This window comes from Neltuma alba, unplaced genomic scaffold (genome assembly GCF_004799145.2).
Source record: "Neltuma alba isolate B1F8T4 unplaced genomic scaffold, ASM479914v2 tig00007247_pilon, whole genome shotgun sequence".
Taxonomy (NCBI): Eukaryota; Viridiplantae; Streptophyta; class Magnoliopsida; order Fabales; family Fabaceae; genus Neltuma; species Neltuma alba.
Window position 1 is genome coordinate 1 of NW_021634724.1, and position 17,401 is coordinate 17,401.

At 37.7% G+C, this 17,401-nt stretch overlaps 3 protein-coding genes across 3 annotated transcripts; 2 read left to right on the forward strand and 1 right to left on the reverse strand.

The window, feature by feature from the left end:
- Positions 1 to 34: 34 nt before the first annotated feature.
- LOC114752130 (uncharacterized) lies at positions 35 to 1,557 on the reverse strand (the record flags this gene model as incomplete). Its single annotated transcript, XM_028940852.1, has 3 exons — positions 1,010 to 1,557; positions 681 to 907; positions 35 to 591 (listed from the first exon to the last, which is right to left on the reverse strand). Coding segments are annotated over exons 1-3 (1,332 nt in total), but the record flags the coding sequence as incomplete, so codon positions are not given.
- Positions 1,558 to 6,404: 4,847 nt separating this feature from the next.
- On the forward strand, positions 6,405 to 13,158 carry LOC114752129 (receptor-like protein 4). The gene is made up of 9 exons (XM_028940851.1): positions 6,405 to 6,658; positions 7,653 to 8,708; positions 9,236 to 9,383; positions 9,793 to 9,864; positions 10,149 to 10,220; positions 11,737 to 11,808; positions 11,924 to 12,001; positions 12,142 to 12,323; positions 12,679 to 13,158. The coding sequence occupies exons 1-9, from the start codon at positions 6,589 to 6,591 to the stop codon at positions 12,801 to 12,803; spliced, it is 1,875 nt and encodes a 624-aa protein (XP_028796684.1). The 5' UTR covers positions 6,405 to 6,588; the 3' UTR covers positions 12,804 to 13,158.
- Positions 13,159 to 16,074: 2,916 nt separating this feature from the next.
- On the forward strand, positions 16,075 to 16,952 carry LOC114752131 (ethylene-responsive transcription factor 12-like). Its single transcript, XM_028940853.1, has one exon. The coding sequence runs from the start codon at positions 16,221 to 16,223 to the stop codon at positions 16,761 to 16,763; it is 543 nt and encodes a 180-aa protein (XP_028796686.1). The 5' UTR covers positions 16,075 to 16,220; the 3' UTR covers positions 16,764 to 16,952.
- Positions 16,953 to 17,401: the final 449 nt, after the last annotated feature.

Sequence of the window (17,401 nt, forward strand, 5' to 3'; positions counted from 1 at the left end):
TCATAAAAAGATATTTTTCTTTATATCCAGTGACATGTGGCTGAACTCCGGATGAACTAGTTAGAGGCATCTCCTCCCATTCTGAACCTAAGAAAGTGGATGTAGGAGCATGATATTCTTTGCCACTTTTCAACAGCTTTTGAGCATCCAAAGAATTTGCCCCATTAGATAAATTCGAAGACATTGAATAACTTGATGGAGCTGAAACTTGGGAAACATATTTGTTGTACACGTGCTGGTTTTCAATGGGAGCCAATCCCTCCACGCAGGATGGATAAGAGCGATTCCTGCTGAAATAGTTGTTTGATGCGTTAAAATTAGATCTGTTTTCAAGGATCAATCGATCCCTGGATATAGAACTGTCTCTACCAATTGGCAAGACATGGTTCTTAGAAGACAAGTCCTCTTGCAAAAGTAATGGAAACTTATGTTTATCTTGAGATGGATGCTGACTTGGGCTTGCTTCTTGCTCATTACGGATGGTCTCTTTTAGAGAAAATTCAGAAGAATGCAAAGAAGAGCTCGCCAATGAAGCAGCCAATGGAACTGGAGCGTCAGACATTCCTGATGTCTCAGCATTGCCGGTCAGACCTGTTACAGGAGAGCACTTCTATTAGAAATATCTTTGCAGAGAAGATTCTTGGACAGATTGGGTTACAAGCTTATTTTATATGATATACCTTCCTCCGGTTGCCCTTCTCTCTTGCAATTTGTAGAAACCAAGTCTCCTGCAGCCTGCTGGCCAGTATTATTTACATGATCTTTTATATGAAGAAACCTACATGAACTACCTCTGATACACCATCCTTTAGCAAAAAAGCTGCATATAATTGCTGGCCGTTTGTTTACATCTTTCATCTCAGCACAGGGAGAAAGACTCTGCGTCCTCATATCAGGGGAAGTAAATCTGGAAAATGTATAGGTTAAAAAAATGAAGTAATATGATTTACGAGCATTCTTAAAGTTAAACAAGTTACTTCCATGAGAAGCATTATGCCATGTGCGTTACACTCTGGTAATATGATAAGCAAATGCAAAAGAGCGTAGAGAACCATAATGACCAGACCTTGAGGTCATTTGCTTTGTTTCATCCCCTGAATGCACGTCTGATTGCTTTATTTTGTTTATAGAATTCTGAGTGACAACGTAAGCATCCTCAACACAGCAGCTTTTCTGCTGGAAGTCAATAGCCACATCTTTTTTAGCCATATCTTTTCCAGCATCATTGGATGACTTGGCTGTCCCAGACTCTTTAAGACCACATAAGTAAGCTTTGCTATCACAACTTGGTTTGTTGTAGGCTTCAAAGGTTTTACATTGTAGAGGGGATCCTTTACTTTCATTAGCGACATCTAGCCCTTGATGTTTATCATCTTCAGCAGTACCCACATTATTTCTTGAATTTGGACTACTTCGAGTCACATGTTCTGGCCGAAAATCTCCTTTTTCCACTGTAAGAACCTTATAGGAGTCATTGTTTTCTGCAGACACTGTATCAGGGTTTACTGCCACACAACAAACTAGCCTGAAGTTCCTCTCTTGCCCCTCAGATTCCATATGTCGGCTCAAATCTACCACGGGATAAAAAAAAAAAAAAAAACTAAATGAAAAAAAAACAAAATGAATGAATTGGATTCTTTAATTACGCCATACAGCCAATAAAATTACGTCCAACAGGGCAAAATATGAAAGACTTGACTGTGGCAGAATGCTACTGAAGTAGTTGTTCAACAAAGTGGATTATGAACAAAGCAATTGATCAATGATCAGAATAAAATGAATTTGCCAATGTCATTTATCATTACAATTGCTAAGCGTCTAGAAATGAAGACTAAGACCTGAAAATTGCTAGAGGAAATAAAAACAAAAGCATTCTGAACTCTGAAGGGGACCATGCTGAACCATGTCATTGATTCTCACTTGACTATTGCCTACGATGGCCATGTGCCAGTCAGAAGAGTTGATCAAGCAGTATAGAATCCTCTAAAAAGGAATAGAAGAAGACTGAAGAGAACATTCAATGAAGTTATTGAGTAAGATAACAACCTATCTAAAACTTGGTGATAGATCACCATAGCACCATGTGATCCATGTAGCCAGTCCTATTTAGTGGGATAAGGCTTTGTTGTTGTTGTATATGGGATTTAAGCATGAATGTTCCATTTGCTTATGAATTAACGCCTTTTTTTATTTAAATACCACTTTTTCCATGGTTATATATAAATATTTTTGTATATGTTAATCAAATTATATTATTTTAATTATAATCAATTTGACCCCAATGGGACTACTAACCCTTAAACCATTGCTTCAACCAATTCAATGACAAGTCCCATTTTCAATAGCATTTGAATTAAATTTCTCCTCTAATTCCTCCATCGTTAGCCCAAATAGGCATTTTGATTAAATTGCTTTCCTTGCATCCTCCCTTTGAATCTCTCAAACTCCTAGAAAGGTCACTTTACTTTCACCAACTACTCCGTTAACAAAGTTGATCTTCCTAGTCACGCACGAAAGCTTCTGGTTCAGTCACATCTACCATCAATCTAAGAATTGGTGGCACCAATACAACTTGACAAGAGATAAGAGATAAGAAATATAAATAATAAGAGAATAGAGGGAGAATCAGGCTTACATAATTGGATCAACCATCATATTCACAGCCACTTCCTTACTTCTGTAATGCAACTACACGAGTTTTTTAGTTAAGAACTAAAACTAGCTAGCCTCCCCAACAATAAGTTTGTTATTAACAGCACCAATAGACTTGACTAGTTTAGTTGCTACCTACTTATGCATAAAAAGGTCTTCATCCAACTGGAGCAAGCCATCAATCTCATTGCCCTATTCAGTTTCAAAGCAATACAATCAGCTTAGTAACTTTAGCTTGTGGTTTTGAAAATCTCCAAATCATTCAAACCATGCTGAACCAAACCAAATATATCACACCTCCCAACTTCGTATTTCTTCCTTTGCTATCTCCCAGCCCAAATCTCAAGAAATAACTTCTCCATGCCTCCTGTCCGCTAAAGATGAAAGCCCCAACACAAGTCTGAATAAAATATAATTTTCGTGTTCTCTCTCAGATGTAATCTAGTGCCTATAATTTATCCATATATCATACAGTCAACAAATGAAAAAGTTTGGAACTATACATTAGAATCACACTATACCATGAACCAAGGTTAGTTCACTCGATTTCATACGCTCTTTTGGTTTGGTTCATTTATAAGATTGGGTCAGTTCAAGGTTCGGCCTCAAACCAAACTGACCTTGGTTAGATTAAAAAAGAAATCTTTAATCAGCAAGACAGGCTTTCGTGATAAGAAAATCCATTGGCTCAAAAGCCTGATAACCTTATCAACCAAGGATCCCAGAAAACAACAGAGGAGAGATTAACCACTGAAGGGACACCTAAATATGTAAGAGGCTATATAGGAAAACAGCTTTCTCAAAAGGTCCCTAATTCCCGTAATTTGATACGCTTGAAAGTACAACAGGACACTCGTGAAAATGCAATAACCTACTCCACTACTATGTTTCAACACCAGAGTTCGCATTTTATCATGTACATTCCCAATCCAGAAATATATATATATCTATATATACGGGGGAAAAAATGAAAAACAACTTTAAACTTGCTATTGATTATCCTCCAACGTAATAGAAGAAGAAGCCAGAGTTGGTTCAGCCTCTGCTACCAGAAACCAGACCAATAATTCCTCCCTTGGCACTCGCCATTACACTTTCCCTCTATACCTCAAAGAAAGATCAAACAAGATTGAAGAAAAAAGAGCACAACATTTTTTTAAAAAACAAAGAAATATCAAGCACAACACGGCATTCACATTTAGCATTACATGCAAACAGGTTCAACCACAGTGAAAAAGTAAAAGTTTGCGATAGCGTCTCAAAATGTGTGAAGATGAACTTAAAAGGCAGATAAATACTGAATAAAATTAGTGATTATGAACTAAATAACCTTCAGGGTCCTTAGCGGCATCTGCTGAAGGTTCTGGCACCGCAAATTGGCATCCTCCTCCTCCTCCTCCTCCTCCTCCTCAACCTCCTCCACCTCCTCCTCCACTTCTTCCTCCTCCTCCTCCTCTACCTCCACTTCCTCCTCTTCTCCCTCTTCCTCTCCCTTCTCCTCTACTTCATCTTGCGCTCCCTCTTCCTCCCCCTCCTCTTCCTCCACTTCTTCCTCTACTTCCACTTCTTCGTATTCTTCTTCCTCAGGATCTTCCTCTTCCTCGGGATCTTCCTCTACTTCAATTTCAATCGATGGGTCGCTATCCTCATCGGCAGCAACCGGAGATTTTGAGAGTGACATTGGAGGCCAGAGATCCTATACACACGGCCACTGGGCACCTTTGCTGCTTTGATGCCGGAATGATTTAGGTGGGCAAGAAATTGCCGGCTGGAAACTGAACAGAGATCCCGCCACTGCCTCTCCAACGTGCCAGCCGCGAATCGTTTTCTGGTGTAGGGCGCAAAATTTGGAGCAGGAACCATCAAAACCCAAACCCAGATTTTTGTTCGCTTACTAGGATAGGGGTATTCAAGAAAATAACTAGTCAAGTCTTGGGAGTACGAGTATAGTATTTTGTACCTTATCATCTAAAACTCTTTTTTTTTTTTCAGAATCTAAAAATCTTACAAAATATGGAGATACACTATAATAATAGGGGTAAAACTAAGAGTGTCCTTTCTTTGCTTGACTTGATTTTGTGTAAAATCTATATCCAACCAAATTCACAGATTTGCATTTGTAGAAAATGATTCATGTATTCGGTTTGTTATTTAGAAAGTATTTAAATGAAAATCTAATTAGGATTTTAAAAATAATTTTATCGTATATAAAGTACATACAAAAAAAAAGTTTTAACTCGATTTACATAAAAATATTTTTTTAAAAGTGTTTCTAGGGTTTCTAAATACCGTCTTGACCAGTTTGATTTGGTTTTGATATTGTGTTAGTGTGGTGTGATTTGAATTAGATTAATTTAAATTATGATAAAATGAATTTATACTAATTTTTAAACTAAAAAATATCGATAAAAGAACTCTCATACGTACATTTGTTTTTCAGTTCTTGACTGCGATTTTTTTGTTCTGATGAATCTTGGATTTCTTATTTGGTTGGTGACTTCTTTTTCCGGCATACTCGTAGCACATAATTTTTATTCTTTAATATTTTTTTTTGAAAAAAACAATCAATTTAGATATACCCTCTCACACAAAAATATCAACTTTGAGTTTAAACCTAAACTTCATATAAATATACTTAATATAAAAAATAACTAGCTACAATAGTATATGCTATTAAGAATAACATTAAGGAGGTGGGTGGTAGTTTGCCTTCGTAATTATTTTCAATTGCCCAAGCAAGCCACTTCTTCTCTCTCTGTTATTTTCTTTGTTTTTTTTTTTCCTTCTTTTTTTTGGCTTCCCCCCTTCCCTTTCATTTGACATCATATAAATCAAACTCCCTAGGAATAGAATTACCAATCATCATTTCTTTTTTTGTGATCTAGGACGCCATATTTAGATACAGTGATATGCACTCGTGATCATGCCCCTAGCTTTTTAAAGAACAATCAATAAAAAATGATTGATGCTTGATTTAGTATCTACGAATGTAGATATCGCCAGCATGGTTTTATGTTGTAAAATGATGATTACATGTCGTTTTCAACTTCTCAGTTTTAAGGTAAAAATGATCTCATGACATGAGGTGTTTCGAGACCAAAATTAATGAATTACTATATTATAAGTTTCCACGGAATCTTGTCAAAACCAACTGATTAGAAATAAATTTCAAGTTGGATTCTGCATGTTATTTTAGGTTTTGAAATTGAGCATGCTCCTGAGCAAAATAAAAAATTTAAGGGGAAATTACAATCAAGTCTCATAAAAAAGAAATAATTATTAAAAGGTCTCAATAACAACTCAACAGTCTACAATGACAAGTTCTATAATGAAAATAACAACTTTTGAGACTTATTTTTTAATTGTTTTCTTTACTTGAAACCTTATTGTAATTCTTCCAAAATTTAACTCTGGTCATACAAATCCTTTTCCTTGAGCTGACATGTTATTATACATATATTTCATGAATTTTTTATTTTGCTGAAATTATAAGCATCCTATTCTATTCAAAATATCCGGTCACTTATAATAAAATAACAATGCTCTAATATTTATTGTTCCTTTGCAAGCTATCTGTCATCTCACAACCCAAAACCAGTCAGCAAGTGGGACCACAGAACGATTCCGACGCAACCTGCTCAAATTCCTCATTAAAGATAACATCTTTATATGATAATAATTTTGATAGTCGACAGTTGACGCGCCAGCGGCTGTGATAAAGCCTCGCTATGGAGTCACGGGACAACTAATTGCGTAAAGATTAGCAATAGTAAATTCTCAGCGGTGTCATAAAGTTCAGAGTTCAGACCCGGCCAAGCATTTAAGCAAGCACTACTCTCTCTCTCTGTGGAAAAGCAAGGAGGAAGTGCGGACATGAAGTAAAGTAAGAAAAAGGAGGAGGCAGTACTAGAGAGAAGCAGGAATTCACTTTCCACAATGCTTAGATTTCTCCTGCCATGGATGCTCATACTCTGCTCAGCTTTTACTTCGGGTTCAGCGCGCCGAGGTAAGCTTCGGTTGCCCTTATCTCCTTTTCTCTGTTTATTCGAACACGCGTGGAAACGCTTAGAGGCTGCGATGCTTGAGATTTTGAGTTCGGGTTTCTATATTTCCACCCCATTTCGCTGGTTTTGGTCCGAGTAGCTGTGATCCTTAAATGCGATTGAATTCCATTTTGATGTGGGGTTGATCTCCTACAGTTCTTATTCATCATAGCTAAGGCGGATGACTTAGTAATGTAGTGCCTGAGTTGAGATTGGAATACAGCGCCGTATTCTCTCCCTTCATCTGTATTTTTACTTGGTTTTGATTCGATTCTAATAATGTCCAGCCATTTAATCCCAGCTGGCATCTGAGAAATTCATGCCGCTCCAGGGGAGGGCAAAATGGTGAAACTCCTTTCCGTCTACGCGTTTAATCTGAATCTAAATCCTTTTTTTCCCCCTTAAAGAAAGAACTTGGTCACCACTTTGTAATAAATCATTAGAAGCCAATGATATTTTGCTTGATGCGTTGTCTAGAGCGTTACTTGACTTTGCTGTTGAATGCTTTGACTTTGAGAATATTAGTTGTTAAGAATTCAACATGTAAAAAATGGTCGATCAATTTCGAACGCTTTTCTTTAGAATTTGACTTTCGAGTTATTGGAAGGGTGAAATCAGTGTTCTGGGGGATAACTGGTATCGTGTCACGTTTCTGGAGTTCACTCTACTTTTTCATCATGAACTCCGGCATAAGGTACAAGCTGCCACGTATAATTTGAACATCTCAAGGATTCGATCGCATTACTCATTTGCCACCCCCAATTGACAATCTGATAAAATGCATATTGATTAAGGGATAGTTCCTACTTGTCTTGTGTTATTCTTTTGGTTGATCTTTGTTTCAGTGAATCAGAATGATTGCTTGTACATATCAGACGATAAGGATTTTCATTCTTATTCCTTAGAATGTTCGTGTTCTTTTTCTTCTCTTCTCAAATTTGGTTGGATTATTTGCAGCACCATTTGCTATGCGTATAAGCTGCGGGGCTCGTCAAAATGTTCAAACAAGACCCACCAGTACCCTCTGGTATAAGGACTTTGGATATACAGGCGGCAAACCTGGCAATGCATCTCGTCCTAATTACGTTAGTCCTCCTCTTAGAACTCTCCGCTACTTCCCCTTGTCTGAAGGCCCTTCAAATTGTTACAACATTCATAGAGTGCCAAAAGGGCACTACTCACTCAGGATCTTCTTTGGAATTGCTGTAACATCTAGAGCTACCAGTGAACCACTGTTTGATATCTCAATTGATGGTACCCAAATACAGTCTTTAAAATCAGGCTGGACAAGTCAGGTTGATCAAGTCTTTGCTGAAGCCCTTCTTTTTCTTATGGATGGAACTGTCTCTATATGTTTCCATAGCACAGGTCATGGTGACCCAGCAATACTATCAATTGAGATTCTTCAAATTGATGATAAAGCCTATTATTTTGGCCCACAGTGGGGTCAAGGGATAATACTTAGAACAGTCAAAAGACTGAGTTGTGGTTTTGGACAGTCAAAATTTGGCATAGATTATGGAGGGGATCCTTGGGGAGGGGACAGATTCTGGCACCACATAAAAAGTTTTGGTCAAGATTCAGATAGACCTAGATCTGTTGAAAATAGGGTCAAACAGGCTTCACTTCCTCCAAACTTTTATCCAGAAACTCTTTATCGCTCAGCACTCGTTAGTACTGCTAGTCAGCCTGAATTAACATATATAATGGATGTGGATCCCAACCGAAACTACTCCGTTTGGTTACATTTTGCAGAGATTGATAATTCAGTGACTAGTGCAGGGCAAAGAGTGTTTGACGTCATGATAAATGGTGATACTACCTTTGAAGATATAGATATTATAAAATTGAGTGGTAATCGATATACTGCCCTTGTGCTTAATACAACTGTCACTGTTAATGGGAGGAGTTTGACAATAGCCTTGAAGCCAAAAGAAGGTAGTCTTGCCATCATCAGTGCTATTGAGATATTTGAGATTATAATGGTCGAGTCAAAAACATTATCAGAGGAAGGTACATATGCTGACCCTCTTTGTTATATACTAACAGTTTCCTCAGAATCAAGAATTTAATCAACAGGGTGCTTTTCTTGCTTTTAATATCTCATATAAATAGCAATGTTTCCAAGTGTTGATATAAGTTATATTTTAACATTGTGTTCCAAGTTGGAATTCTGTCATGATGAATATGGATCCTTGCGACGTATGGAATTTATGACTGAAAAAAACTACTTCAGTTTGTTGTATAACTTAAATGACTATGGAATGCCAGCAATGCTTGCAAGCCTAGGGAATATGTTATTGATATAAAATAATATAGTTTGTGGCTTTTCTTTTTCCTATCAGCCTGCCCAATTCATGATATTTTGTTATTTTATTAATATTCACGGCTAGTAACGTTTTAATTTTAGGACTGTTGTATTTGGTCTCGTCTCACTTTTCATTACATTTTTTAGTTTACTTAATACTAATAGCTGTGAATATTATCCTGGTAATCTAAAATGCAAGCTTTGAAAGTTGATTACTATCACTTTACTCTAGTTAGGGCTTTACAATCATTGAAGAAGGCATTGGCGCTTCCCCCCAGGTTTGGGTGGAATGGTGATCCCTGTGTTCCTCAGCAACATCCATGGACCGGAGCAGATTGTCAATTAGACAAAAAAAGTGGAAAATGGGTCATTGATGGACTGTATGTTCTCCATTTGTTTAGGCTTTTATTTTCATTGGTTTAGGAGATGCTATTAAAACATATCCTTGGACTTCCTAACAGCTTAAGCTTTTTGTAATGAAGTGGTTCTTGACGATCTGACTGTTTCAACATCAAATTGATATTCCTTCTTTAAAATTATTTAGTTGTTGTTTTCACGTAATCGCTTTTAGTTATAGTTGTATTATAGCTAAAAATCAATTCTTCAGCATGAGAGCTTCTAAATCATATATACCTCTATACACATTACGCAGTGAAAAATGGTATTCAAAATCTAATTAGTATATTTTAAATTTTTGTAAGCGTTTCATCCATATTTTACCCTGAAAAGAGATCGTTACTACTAAGATGCTATTTAATTTCTGATGGTGCTTGATCTTTTGATGGACAGAGGCCTTGACAGCCAGGGTCTGAAGGGTTTCTTGCCAAATGACATATCTGGACTGCATAACCTACAGATCTTGTGAGTTCTTGCTAGTTTCCTGGCTTGCTCTCTAATTCACATAGACACACTGTGTCTTAAGTTTTATTTAAATGCATGTATGCCTATATCATGTTTGAAGCATTGTTGATAACAAAATACGCAGGCCTTGATTGAATTAAAAAAGTAACATATCAATAGTTGATAACAAAATATGCAGACCCTTGTTTATTTTCCTTATTTTTAACTCCCTGTTTGTCAAGGAATAGAAACAGCCAGCAGGTTTCTTTGCCTATATGTGATGTTTGTTTACATGTGCATTGCAGGAACTTGAGCGGAAACAGCATTCGTGGGGCCATTCCATCCTCGCTTGGAGCAATAGGGAAACTGCAAGTGCTGTAAGTGCGCCTATTATGATATTCTTTCCATTGTTCTGAATCTTATAAGGAACTCTTAGTAATTGATACACTGACTGAAGACTGAGTTGTTATGGCTCATGAATATATGAAGTAAACGATGATGCTCTAATGATGATTCAGCCTATTTCTCCTTTGCCTCCGACATCTCTCTTTTTATGGTATTAGATGGTGTGACTTTTTGCCCAATCTAATTTCTAATTTATTCCCTCACTATCCTGCTTATGTCTCAACTTCAAGCTGCAATTACGTGCTGGATTCTGAAATTTAGGGCTTATAAATTCTGTTAAAATCCAGAGACTGGGCAAGAGCGATCTTTTGATTTGGTATGATAGCTTTTGCCCATTGTTACAGTGGCATGCAGTATGATAAATTCGCTAGCCAAGCCCATTGATTATTCATTGTCTTCACAGACATGCCAAAACTCCCTCTTATCACGCAATGTTGTGGTTAATTACACCCAGAACTTGCTTCCCAAGTCATAACCAGTCCCCCCCACCCCCAAGCCAGCTACTAATTATTAATATTCTTTATTTCTCCATACTACCATTACTAATTTTAAGCTAATACAAAGTTACACCCATATGTTCACCCAAAAAAAAAAAAAAACACTACACCCATATTGCCTGAGTGCACTACCACGCTATAAAACATTTGTTATGCATGTAGTTGGTCCTAAAGGAATTCAAACAGATGTCTCTTCTTACTTCTATTAGTACAAGTTCACAATGTAGTGACCAGTTTTGCTTAACTGTGTCCATGTTAAGGAGACCAATGAAACTTCTGCCAGTGATTCATGGTTCATTTTAATAATGTACCAAGCAAAGTATGGTAGATCTTTCGACAGAATAAATAAATAAATAAGACTTTTTGTCCGGATATGTCGATAATTTGTCAGAAATGAGAAGTTGCTGTGGCAGTATGTGGTTCTTACATTCAAAAGATGAGTTTAGTTAGGAAATGATGCAAAGTCAATCCCGTTTTCAGTTCTACTCCATGAATCAAGCTTTAGCTAAAACATGCATGCCGTTTGAAACATGAGCAATATCTAAGGGAAAAGATGTGCCCACACACAAGACGAGCTTGTAAAACAGTTTCTTGGGTTTGTCAGAGCATATGTGGTCTCTTCGAATCTACTGTAGGAGGACCTCCCAACAAGAAAAGGAGGGAATACCCCGGGTACTATGTTTGTAACGGTAACTATTTTTGACAGTATTTATGAGGCAAACCAAAGAAGGGTTGGATTCTTAAACATGGATCTGATTGTAAAAGCTAATTAAGGGCTGGGCATTACATAAAAATTAGAAGGAAAGTTAGAGTCATATATCTAAATGAACTTGTTAAAGGTTAGTGGATTTTAACATTTGATTCGCAAGGATGTTGAACGTGTTTCAAAATCATGAGAAAATTCAGTTCTTTCTTTGCGCTTTTTCTAGGAACAGTTTTTTCTCCGTGCTTCCATGTTAATGGGATTTTTGAACGTGATGTATTCATGCAGGGACCTGTCCTACAACTTTTTCAATGGATCAATCCCCGAAAGCCTTGGACAGTTGACATCACTGCAGAGACTGTATGATCATCTTGCGTAAATATATCACAAGTTTTCCTTTTTTAAAAAAAAAAAACAAAAAGAAAAGAAAGAAAGGAGAAGGATGTAGAATTTGTATTAATATGTCTTCATCCAGGAATCTTAATGGCAATTTGCTGTCCGGAAGGGTCCCTGCAACACTAGGAGGAAGACTTCTGCACAGAGCTAGCTTCAAGTATGTTATCAATGGTTTAAACTTATTTAGAAGATTCAAATATGTTTGTGCAATTTATTCCCCCTGCTTTTTTTCTTGTTTTTTCCTTCCTGGGTGATAATCTTTTAAATCTGCACCACTACACTTGTACATGGCCGCAGTTTCACTGATAATGCTGGCCTGTGCGGTATCCCTGGATTACGTACGTGCGGATCTCACCTTTCTGTCGCTGCTATAATTGGCATCGGACTAGGCGCTTCTTTAGCATTTCTAATTCTTGTAACCTGTTCAGTTTGCTGGTGGAAAAGGCGGCAAAATATCCTCCGAACTCAGCAAATTGCAGGTAAAGGCGTTCATTATCTATGAGTTCAACTATCAAAACATCATCTGTTTATGTTTCATCGCCGTATGATTTATGATCTTCTACCTATTTTATGGCATCATGCTTCACTTAAAATGGATGTATGTAATACTGAAATCACCATGGTATCCAAACATCAACACTAGATATATTCATCATGGTCGCCACTGTTGGCATTGTGCAGACCTGGCACCACAGAAAATTTTCAAACTTGTGACTTTCGACATTTGGTTATAGTACTGATTTCAAGTCTAATCAAACCATCTTGGGAGGTGTTGAGAGATCCAGTTTATGTTGGAATGAGAACTTATGTTGTGTCTGTGATTTTATCTTGCAGCAAGGGCTGCACCATATGCAAAAGCAAGGACCCAGTCATCCCGTGACATCCAGATGAACAGGCATACTAGTTATGGCAATGCCCGCAACGCTGCTGACACTGGCCCTATCTTGCTTTCTTCATAACAATGCCCATCAAGTCCTATTCTTTCTCTGCCTTCAGTTGCTATATCACTCTGAGCAATCTCCCTCTCATTTTGGTGGGCTTGGATGGCACATAATCTGGTCTTTTGGTGTAGCTGTCGTCCATTCTGTGTTTCTACTGCAAATTGGACCGCTTCTACAAGCTTTGTAAATCCGAAAATGCTGTACATTGCTGTACTCCCTTTCGCTGTTTCTTAGACGTTTAAAGCTTTTTTTTTTTTTTAATTTGGGGCGGGGGGTGTCTAATGTTCGATAATTAAACTTTAGCAGATGAATAAACCTGAAGATGCTGTATCACTTTACTGATTAATTGAAAATAGAATTCCTATGTTCCTCAGGTTAGAAAGATCTAAAATTTATGTTAACGTAGGCCGTTATGCCTTTTGGGGGGCTTCGTACCCGAACCAAGATCACTACTTTTACGAGTGACCTGCATTACTTTTTAAATTATTTAATGGTTTTTAACATACATCAAATGCCATCGAAATAAGATTTTCAAAAGCCCCTGGTCATGTCAATCTGGTGCTTCACAGTTTAAGTTTCACTTCTGATATCGGAACAAGGGACGTAAAATTTGGTGTTGAACAGATAGGCAGTGCTATAAATTTCTTATCTGAACTTCAAGTTTTGGGGTGTGCCAATGTGTCGATGAGAGTCTGGCTTCGTCCAATCCTTGGCACGGGTTTGGATCACTCTGAAAAAGATCATGTGTAGGTTTTATAAAATAAAATTCTTTTGACATATCCAAGCAATTTTAATGACAAATTGATATATAAAGATACATCAAAATTAAAAGTAAGAGTTAAAAATACTTAATAAATGGGAGGAACATAGGTGGGGGAGGAGGTGGTAGTGGAAACATGGGAGGGTCGGGGGGAAGGGAAGAAGACGAGACAGAAGACAACAAAAGGGGAACAAAAGAAAGTGTGCGTCCTATCAACAATGGCTTCAAAAAGCCAATGCAATTAAAAAGTAAATATTTTTTGTAGACATTTTTAAAAAAAAAAAAAAGACACACGTGTCTGTGTGCAGAGAATCACCCAACATGGTCCCTCCCTGACGAAACCACCCGCCACACCCCACCATCAAACTAACAAACAAAACACTCACGCACTATATACTACTCCCTCCGTTCTTTATTATAAGAGACATTTGATCCTTATAATATGTTCTCATATATAAGAAACACTTAAAAGTTATCTTTATTTTTTTGTATTGATTTTCTATTTTATCCCTATTTATTTTATCTCCAACTCATACTCTCTCTCCCTCCCACTTCTCTTTTTTTTAATAATTTAATTGTTCTCTCTCATACTCTCTCCTTATTAATAGGGGCATTGTTGGAAAAAATATTATACTTTTTACATATTAATTGTCCTCAACTAATTTTAACTGTTTTTTTTATCAACATAATTTGGTTATTTGTCTCTTATAATAAGAAACGGAAGGAGTAAAAGCTAAAAACTTACTGTTCCTAATTATAAGTTCCTCTTTTTTAATAGATTTATTTTTTTATAAGTTTTTTTTGAATTTGTCTGAATATTTAATGTATTGTTACTTATTTTACCTTTAATAAATTCTTATGTAATTCTCTCTCCATACATTCTCTCTTTATTTATCTCATTATTACTCGCTTATATTTATTACGGATATATTTGGGAAAAAATTACATTTGTTACGTATTAATTGCTTTTAACTAATTTTAACTGTTTTCTTAAAAAGCTCAATTTGAATAAAAGGTACTTATAATTAGGGATGGAGTAGTACTGTATTTAACAAATTACTACCTCCGTTTCTTATTACAAGAGTTTATTTAACTTTTAATTCGATTCTAAATATAAGACTCTAATCTACTATGTCTTTCATATTTATTCATTTTTTAAAGTAGTCTTTGAAATAGTCGCACATATAAAATGTTTCATATAATGTTAACTCTAGTTAATATACATGATTATTAAAGGTATTTTAGTAAAGACAATACCTATTTATAATAAGTAACTAACTTAACTAATTTTTTTAATCTTTCTAAATTAATTAATTAGGTCTTATAATAAGAAAAAGAAGTAGTAATATATAAATTGGAAAAAAAACGAATAATAGCATTCACGTGACCATTATTACTACCTTCCCCCCGTTTTTGTATGTTTATGAAATGTCAGGTTGGTGCAGTCATTCTCAGTCTCACACTCCCTTTCTCTCTCACCGACTCACGTCACAAAAACACACATACACACACACCCCTATAACTTTCCATGGTAATAGTAGAAATAAATATAATACTCTGATCCTTAATATAAGACCCATTTGATAAATTTGATTAAATTAAAGAAGTTAGATAAGTTGGTTAATTATAAAAAAAGTGATACATTTTTCCTAAAACACCATAATCATCTTTCTTAATACCCCTCTTCCTCTTCTACTTAATTATGGTTGAGACAGTATCTATAAGGGTAATTTAGAGAAAATTGATAAATAGGGTTTTATATTAGGATCAAAACCACTTAAGAATTGGGTCCTATATTAAAGACAGGAAGAGTATAATATTCGCTCAAAAAATATAGAAAAGTGAATAAAAAAAGTGTCAGAAAAAAAGACAGGAGGAAGCGAGTCAAACACGCCATCCAGATACACCCTTCTCGCGTTTCAGTCCCATCCCATCTCCCTGTCTTGGGCCCAACTCCTTCTGTTCCCTCCTCCTCAGACACTGCCACCATCCTCCCCCCGACCTTTTTTTTTTCATTTTTGCACCTTTTAAATTTATAAAATTTCCCCACTGATATGTTTATTAATTTTTATGTTAGTAATACAAACTCATATTAATTAAAATTTTAAAAAAATATACTGTATGATATGTGTATTTTTTTTTAGTAATAGTATTATACTAGTAGTTCCGTGTGGAAAGAATAATAAAAATGTCAGGCGCGTAAATTTCTCTGTAGGGCTTACGTCACTCACATGATCCTATCATACCCTCTTGCTGCGCCCACGTCCGAATCCAATCGGGCGGCGGCTTTTTCCTCCGCTTGGGTCCCACTTCCCTCTTCCACGCGCTTCTTGTTCGGCGTGTTTTTCCGTCTTTCTAATCTTAACTGTTCATTTTAACACGCCTCACCATCGGACGGCTCTCCCCGAATTCCGCTCTTTTTTTTTTTAAAATCCTGAATTTCTTGAGCTTTTCTTCTGTGTGCGCGCAGATATATAAGGAAACGAGGGAAAGAGAAAAGAAAACAAACGGCGCCTAGTGTTGTGCCGCCCAGCCGACGATTACGGGAGGCTGCGTGGGTCCCCCTTCTATTTCACCCACTTCCTCCCTCATTCTTTCCCCACCTCGCTTTGTGAAAGGCTTTTGCAGCGAGTGTGAAAGAGAAAGATTATACTAACGAAGCTTCGTTTCATTTCATGGCTTCTTCGTCTTCGCCTTCTTCTTCCATGTCGCGCGAGGGTCACTACAGAGGGGTCAGAAAGCGACCTTGGGGTCGATACGCCGCCGAGATTCGCGACCCGTGGAAGAAAACGCGCGTTTGGCTTGGCACGTTTGACACTCCGGAAGAAGCGGCGCTGGCCTACGACGGTGCTGCCCGTTCCCTCCGTGGTCCTAAGGCAAAAACCAACTTCCCTGCGGCTCCGGTGGCCACCGGAGGTCTGTCCCTCGACCTCAACGCCCCAACCTCTGATCATCGCTGGCCTCCCATCCCCTCCGGTCGCCTCGTGCTGAACGAGCTCCTCCACGTGGGTGTTCTCAAGGACATGTCTTTTGATCATCCTCCGCCTTCTTCCCCTGCAGCTCCCATTGCAATGGTTCACAACCGGCGTGATGGTTCTGTACCCGTGGACGGAGGTCATCGTCAGGTGACGGAGAACTCTCCCACGGCTTCATTTCTCGGCCTCGTTCGGCGAGGCCTGCCGATCGACTTGAACGAACCTCCTCCCGTCTGGCCTTGAACGGGCGTTTTGTATCCTAGGGCATTTAGACGATGTCGCTTTTAACTGTTTTCCATCTACCCTGTTTTGTTCATCCATTATGTGTTGTAACCTTTATTATCATCATCCGAGACTCTCAGAACCCAGTACTGACAAGAATATATTACTCTATCAAAGCTATGAAAACATGCCATGTATATATATTTATTGTTAATCGCCATTTTAACTGTGAGTTTTCATTTCTCCCTTCAAATGGCGTTGTGGTTTCGTAAAAAATGGGTAGAGCGGGGAACGACCGCTGCGGGGCTGGGCCGCCGCGAGTGGCACGCACGCGCAACTAGACGGGGAGTGAGGGGGAAGTTGTCTGGGAAGCGGGCGTGTGGGTGTCGGCATGATGGCATTCCTTTCAGAGTCAGGTTGGAACAGAGCGCAGAATTCTGAAAATGGTAGCAGGGCATTAATAAAGCAGGCTCGGATGAGACCCACCCGCTGTTCAGCGCGCGTATCCTGTTTTCGGGACGTTGTGGGGTAGTAATCAATCGTATGATAATGCGTATTAAGCGTCACTCGGATAAGTTGGTATCACCTGTGAACAGTATAGGAGTACTCGCCAAAGGATAAACAAACAAATAAAGCTAATGCATAATAAATAATCGTGT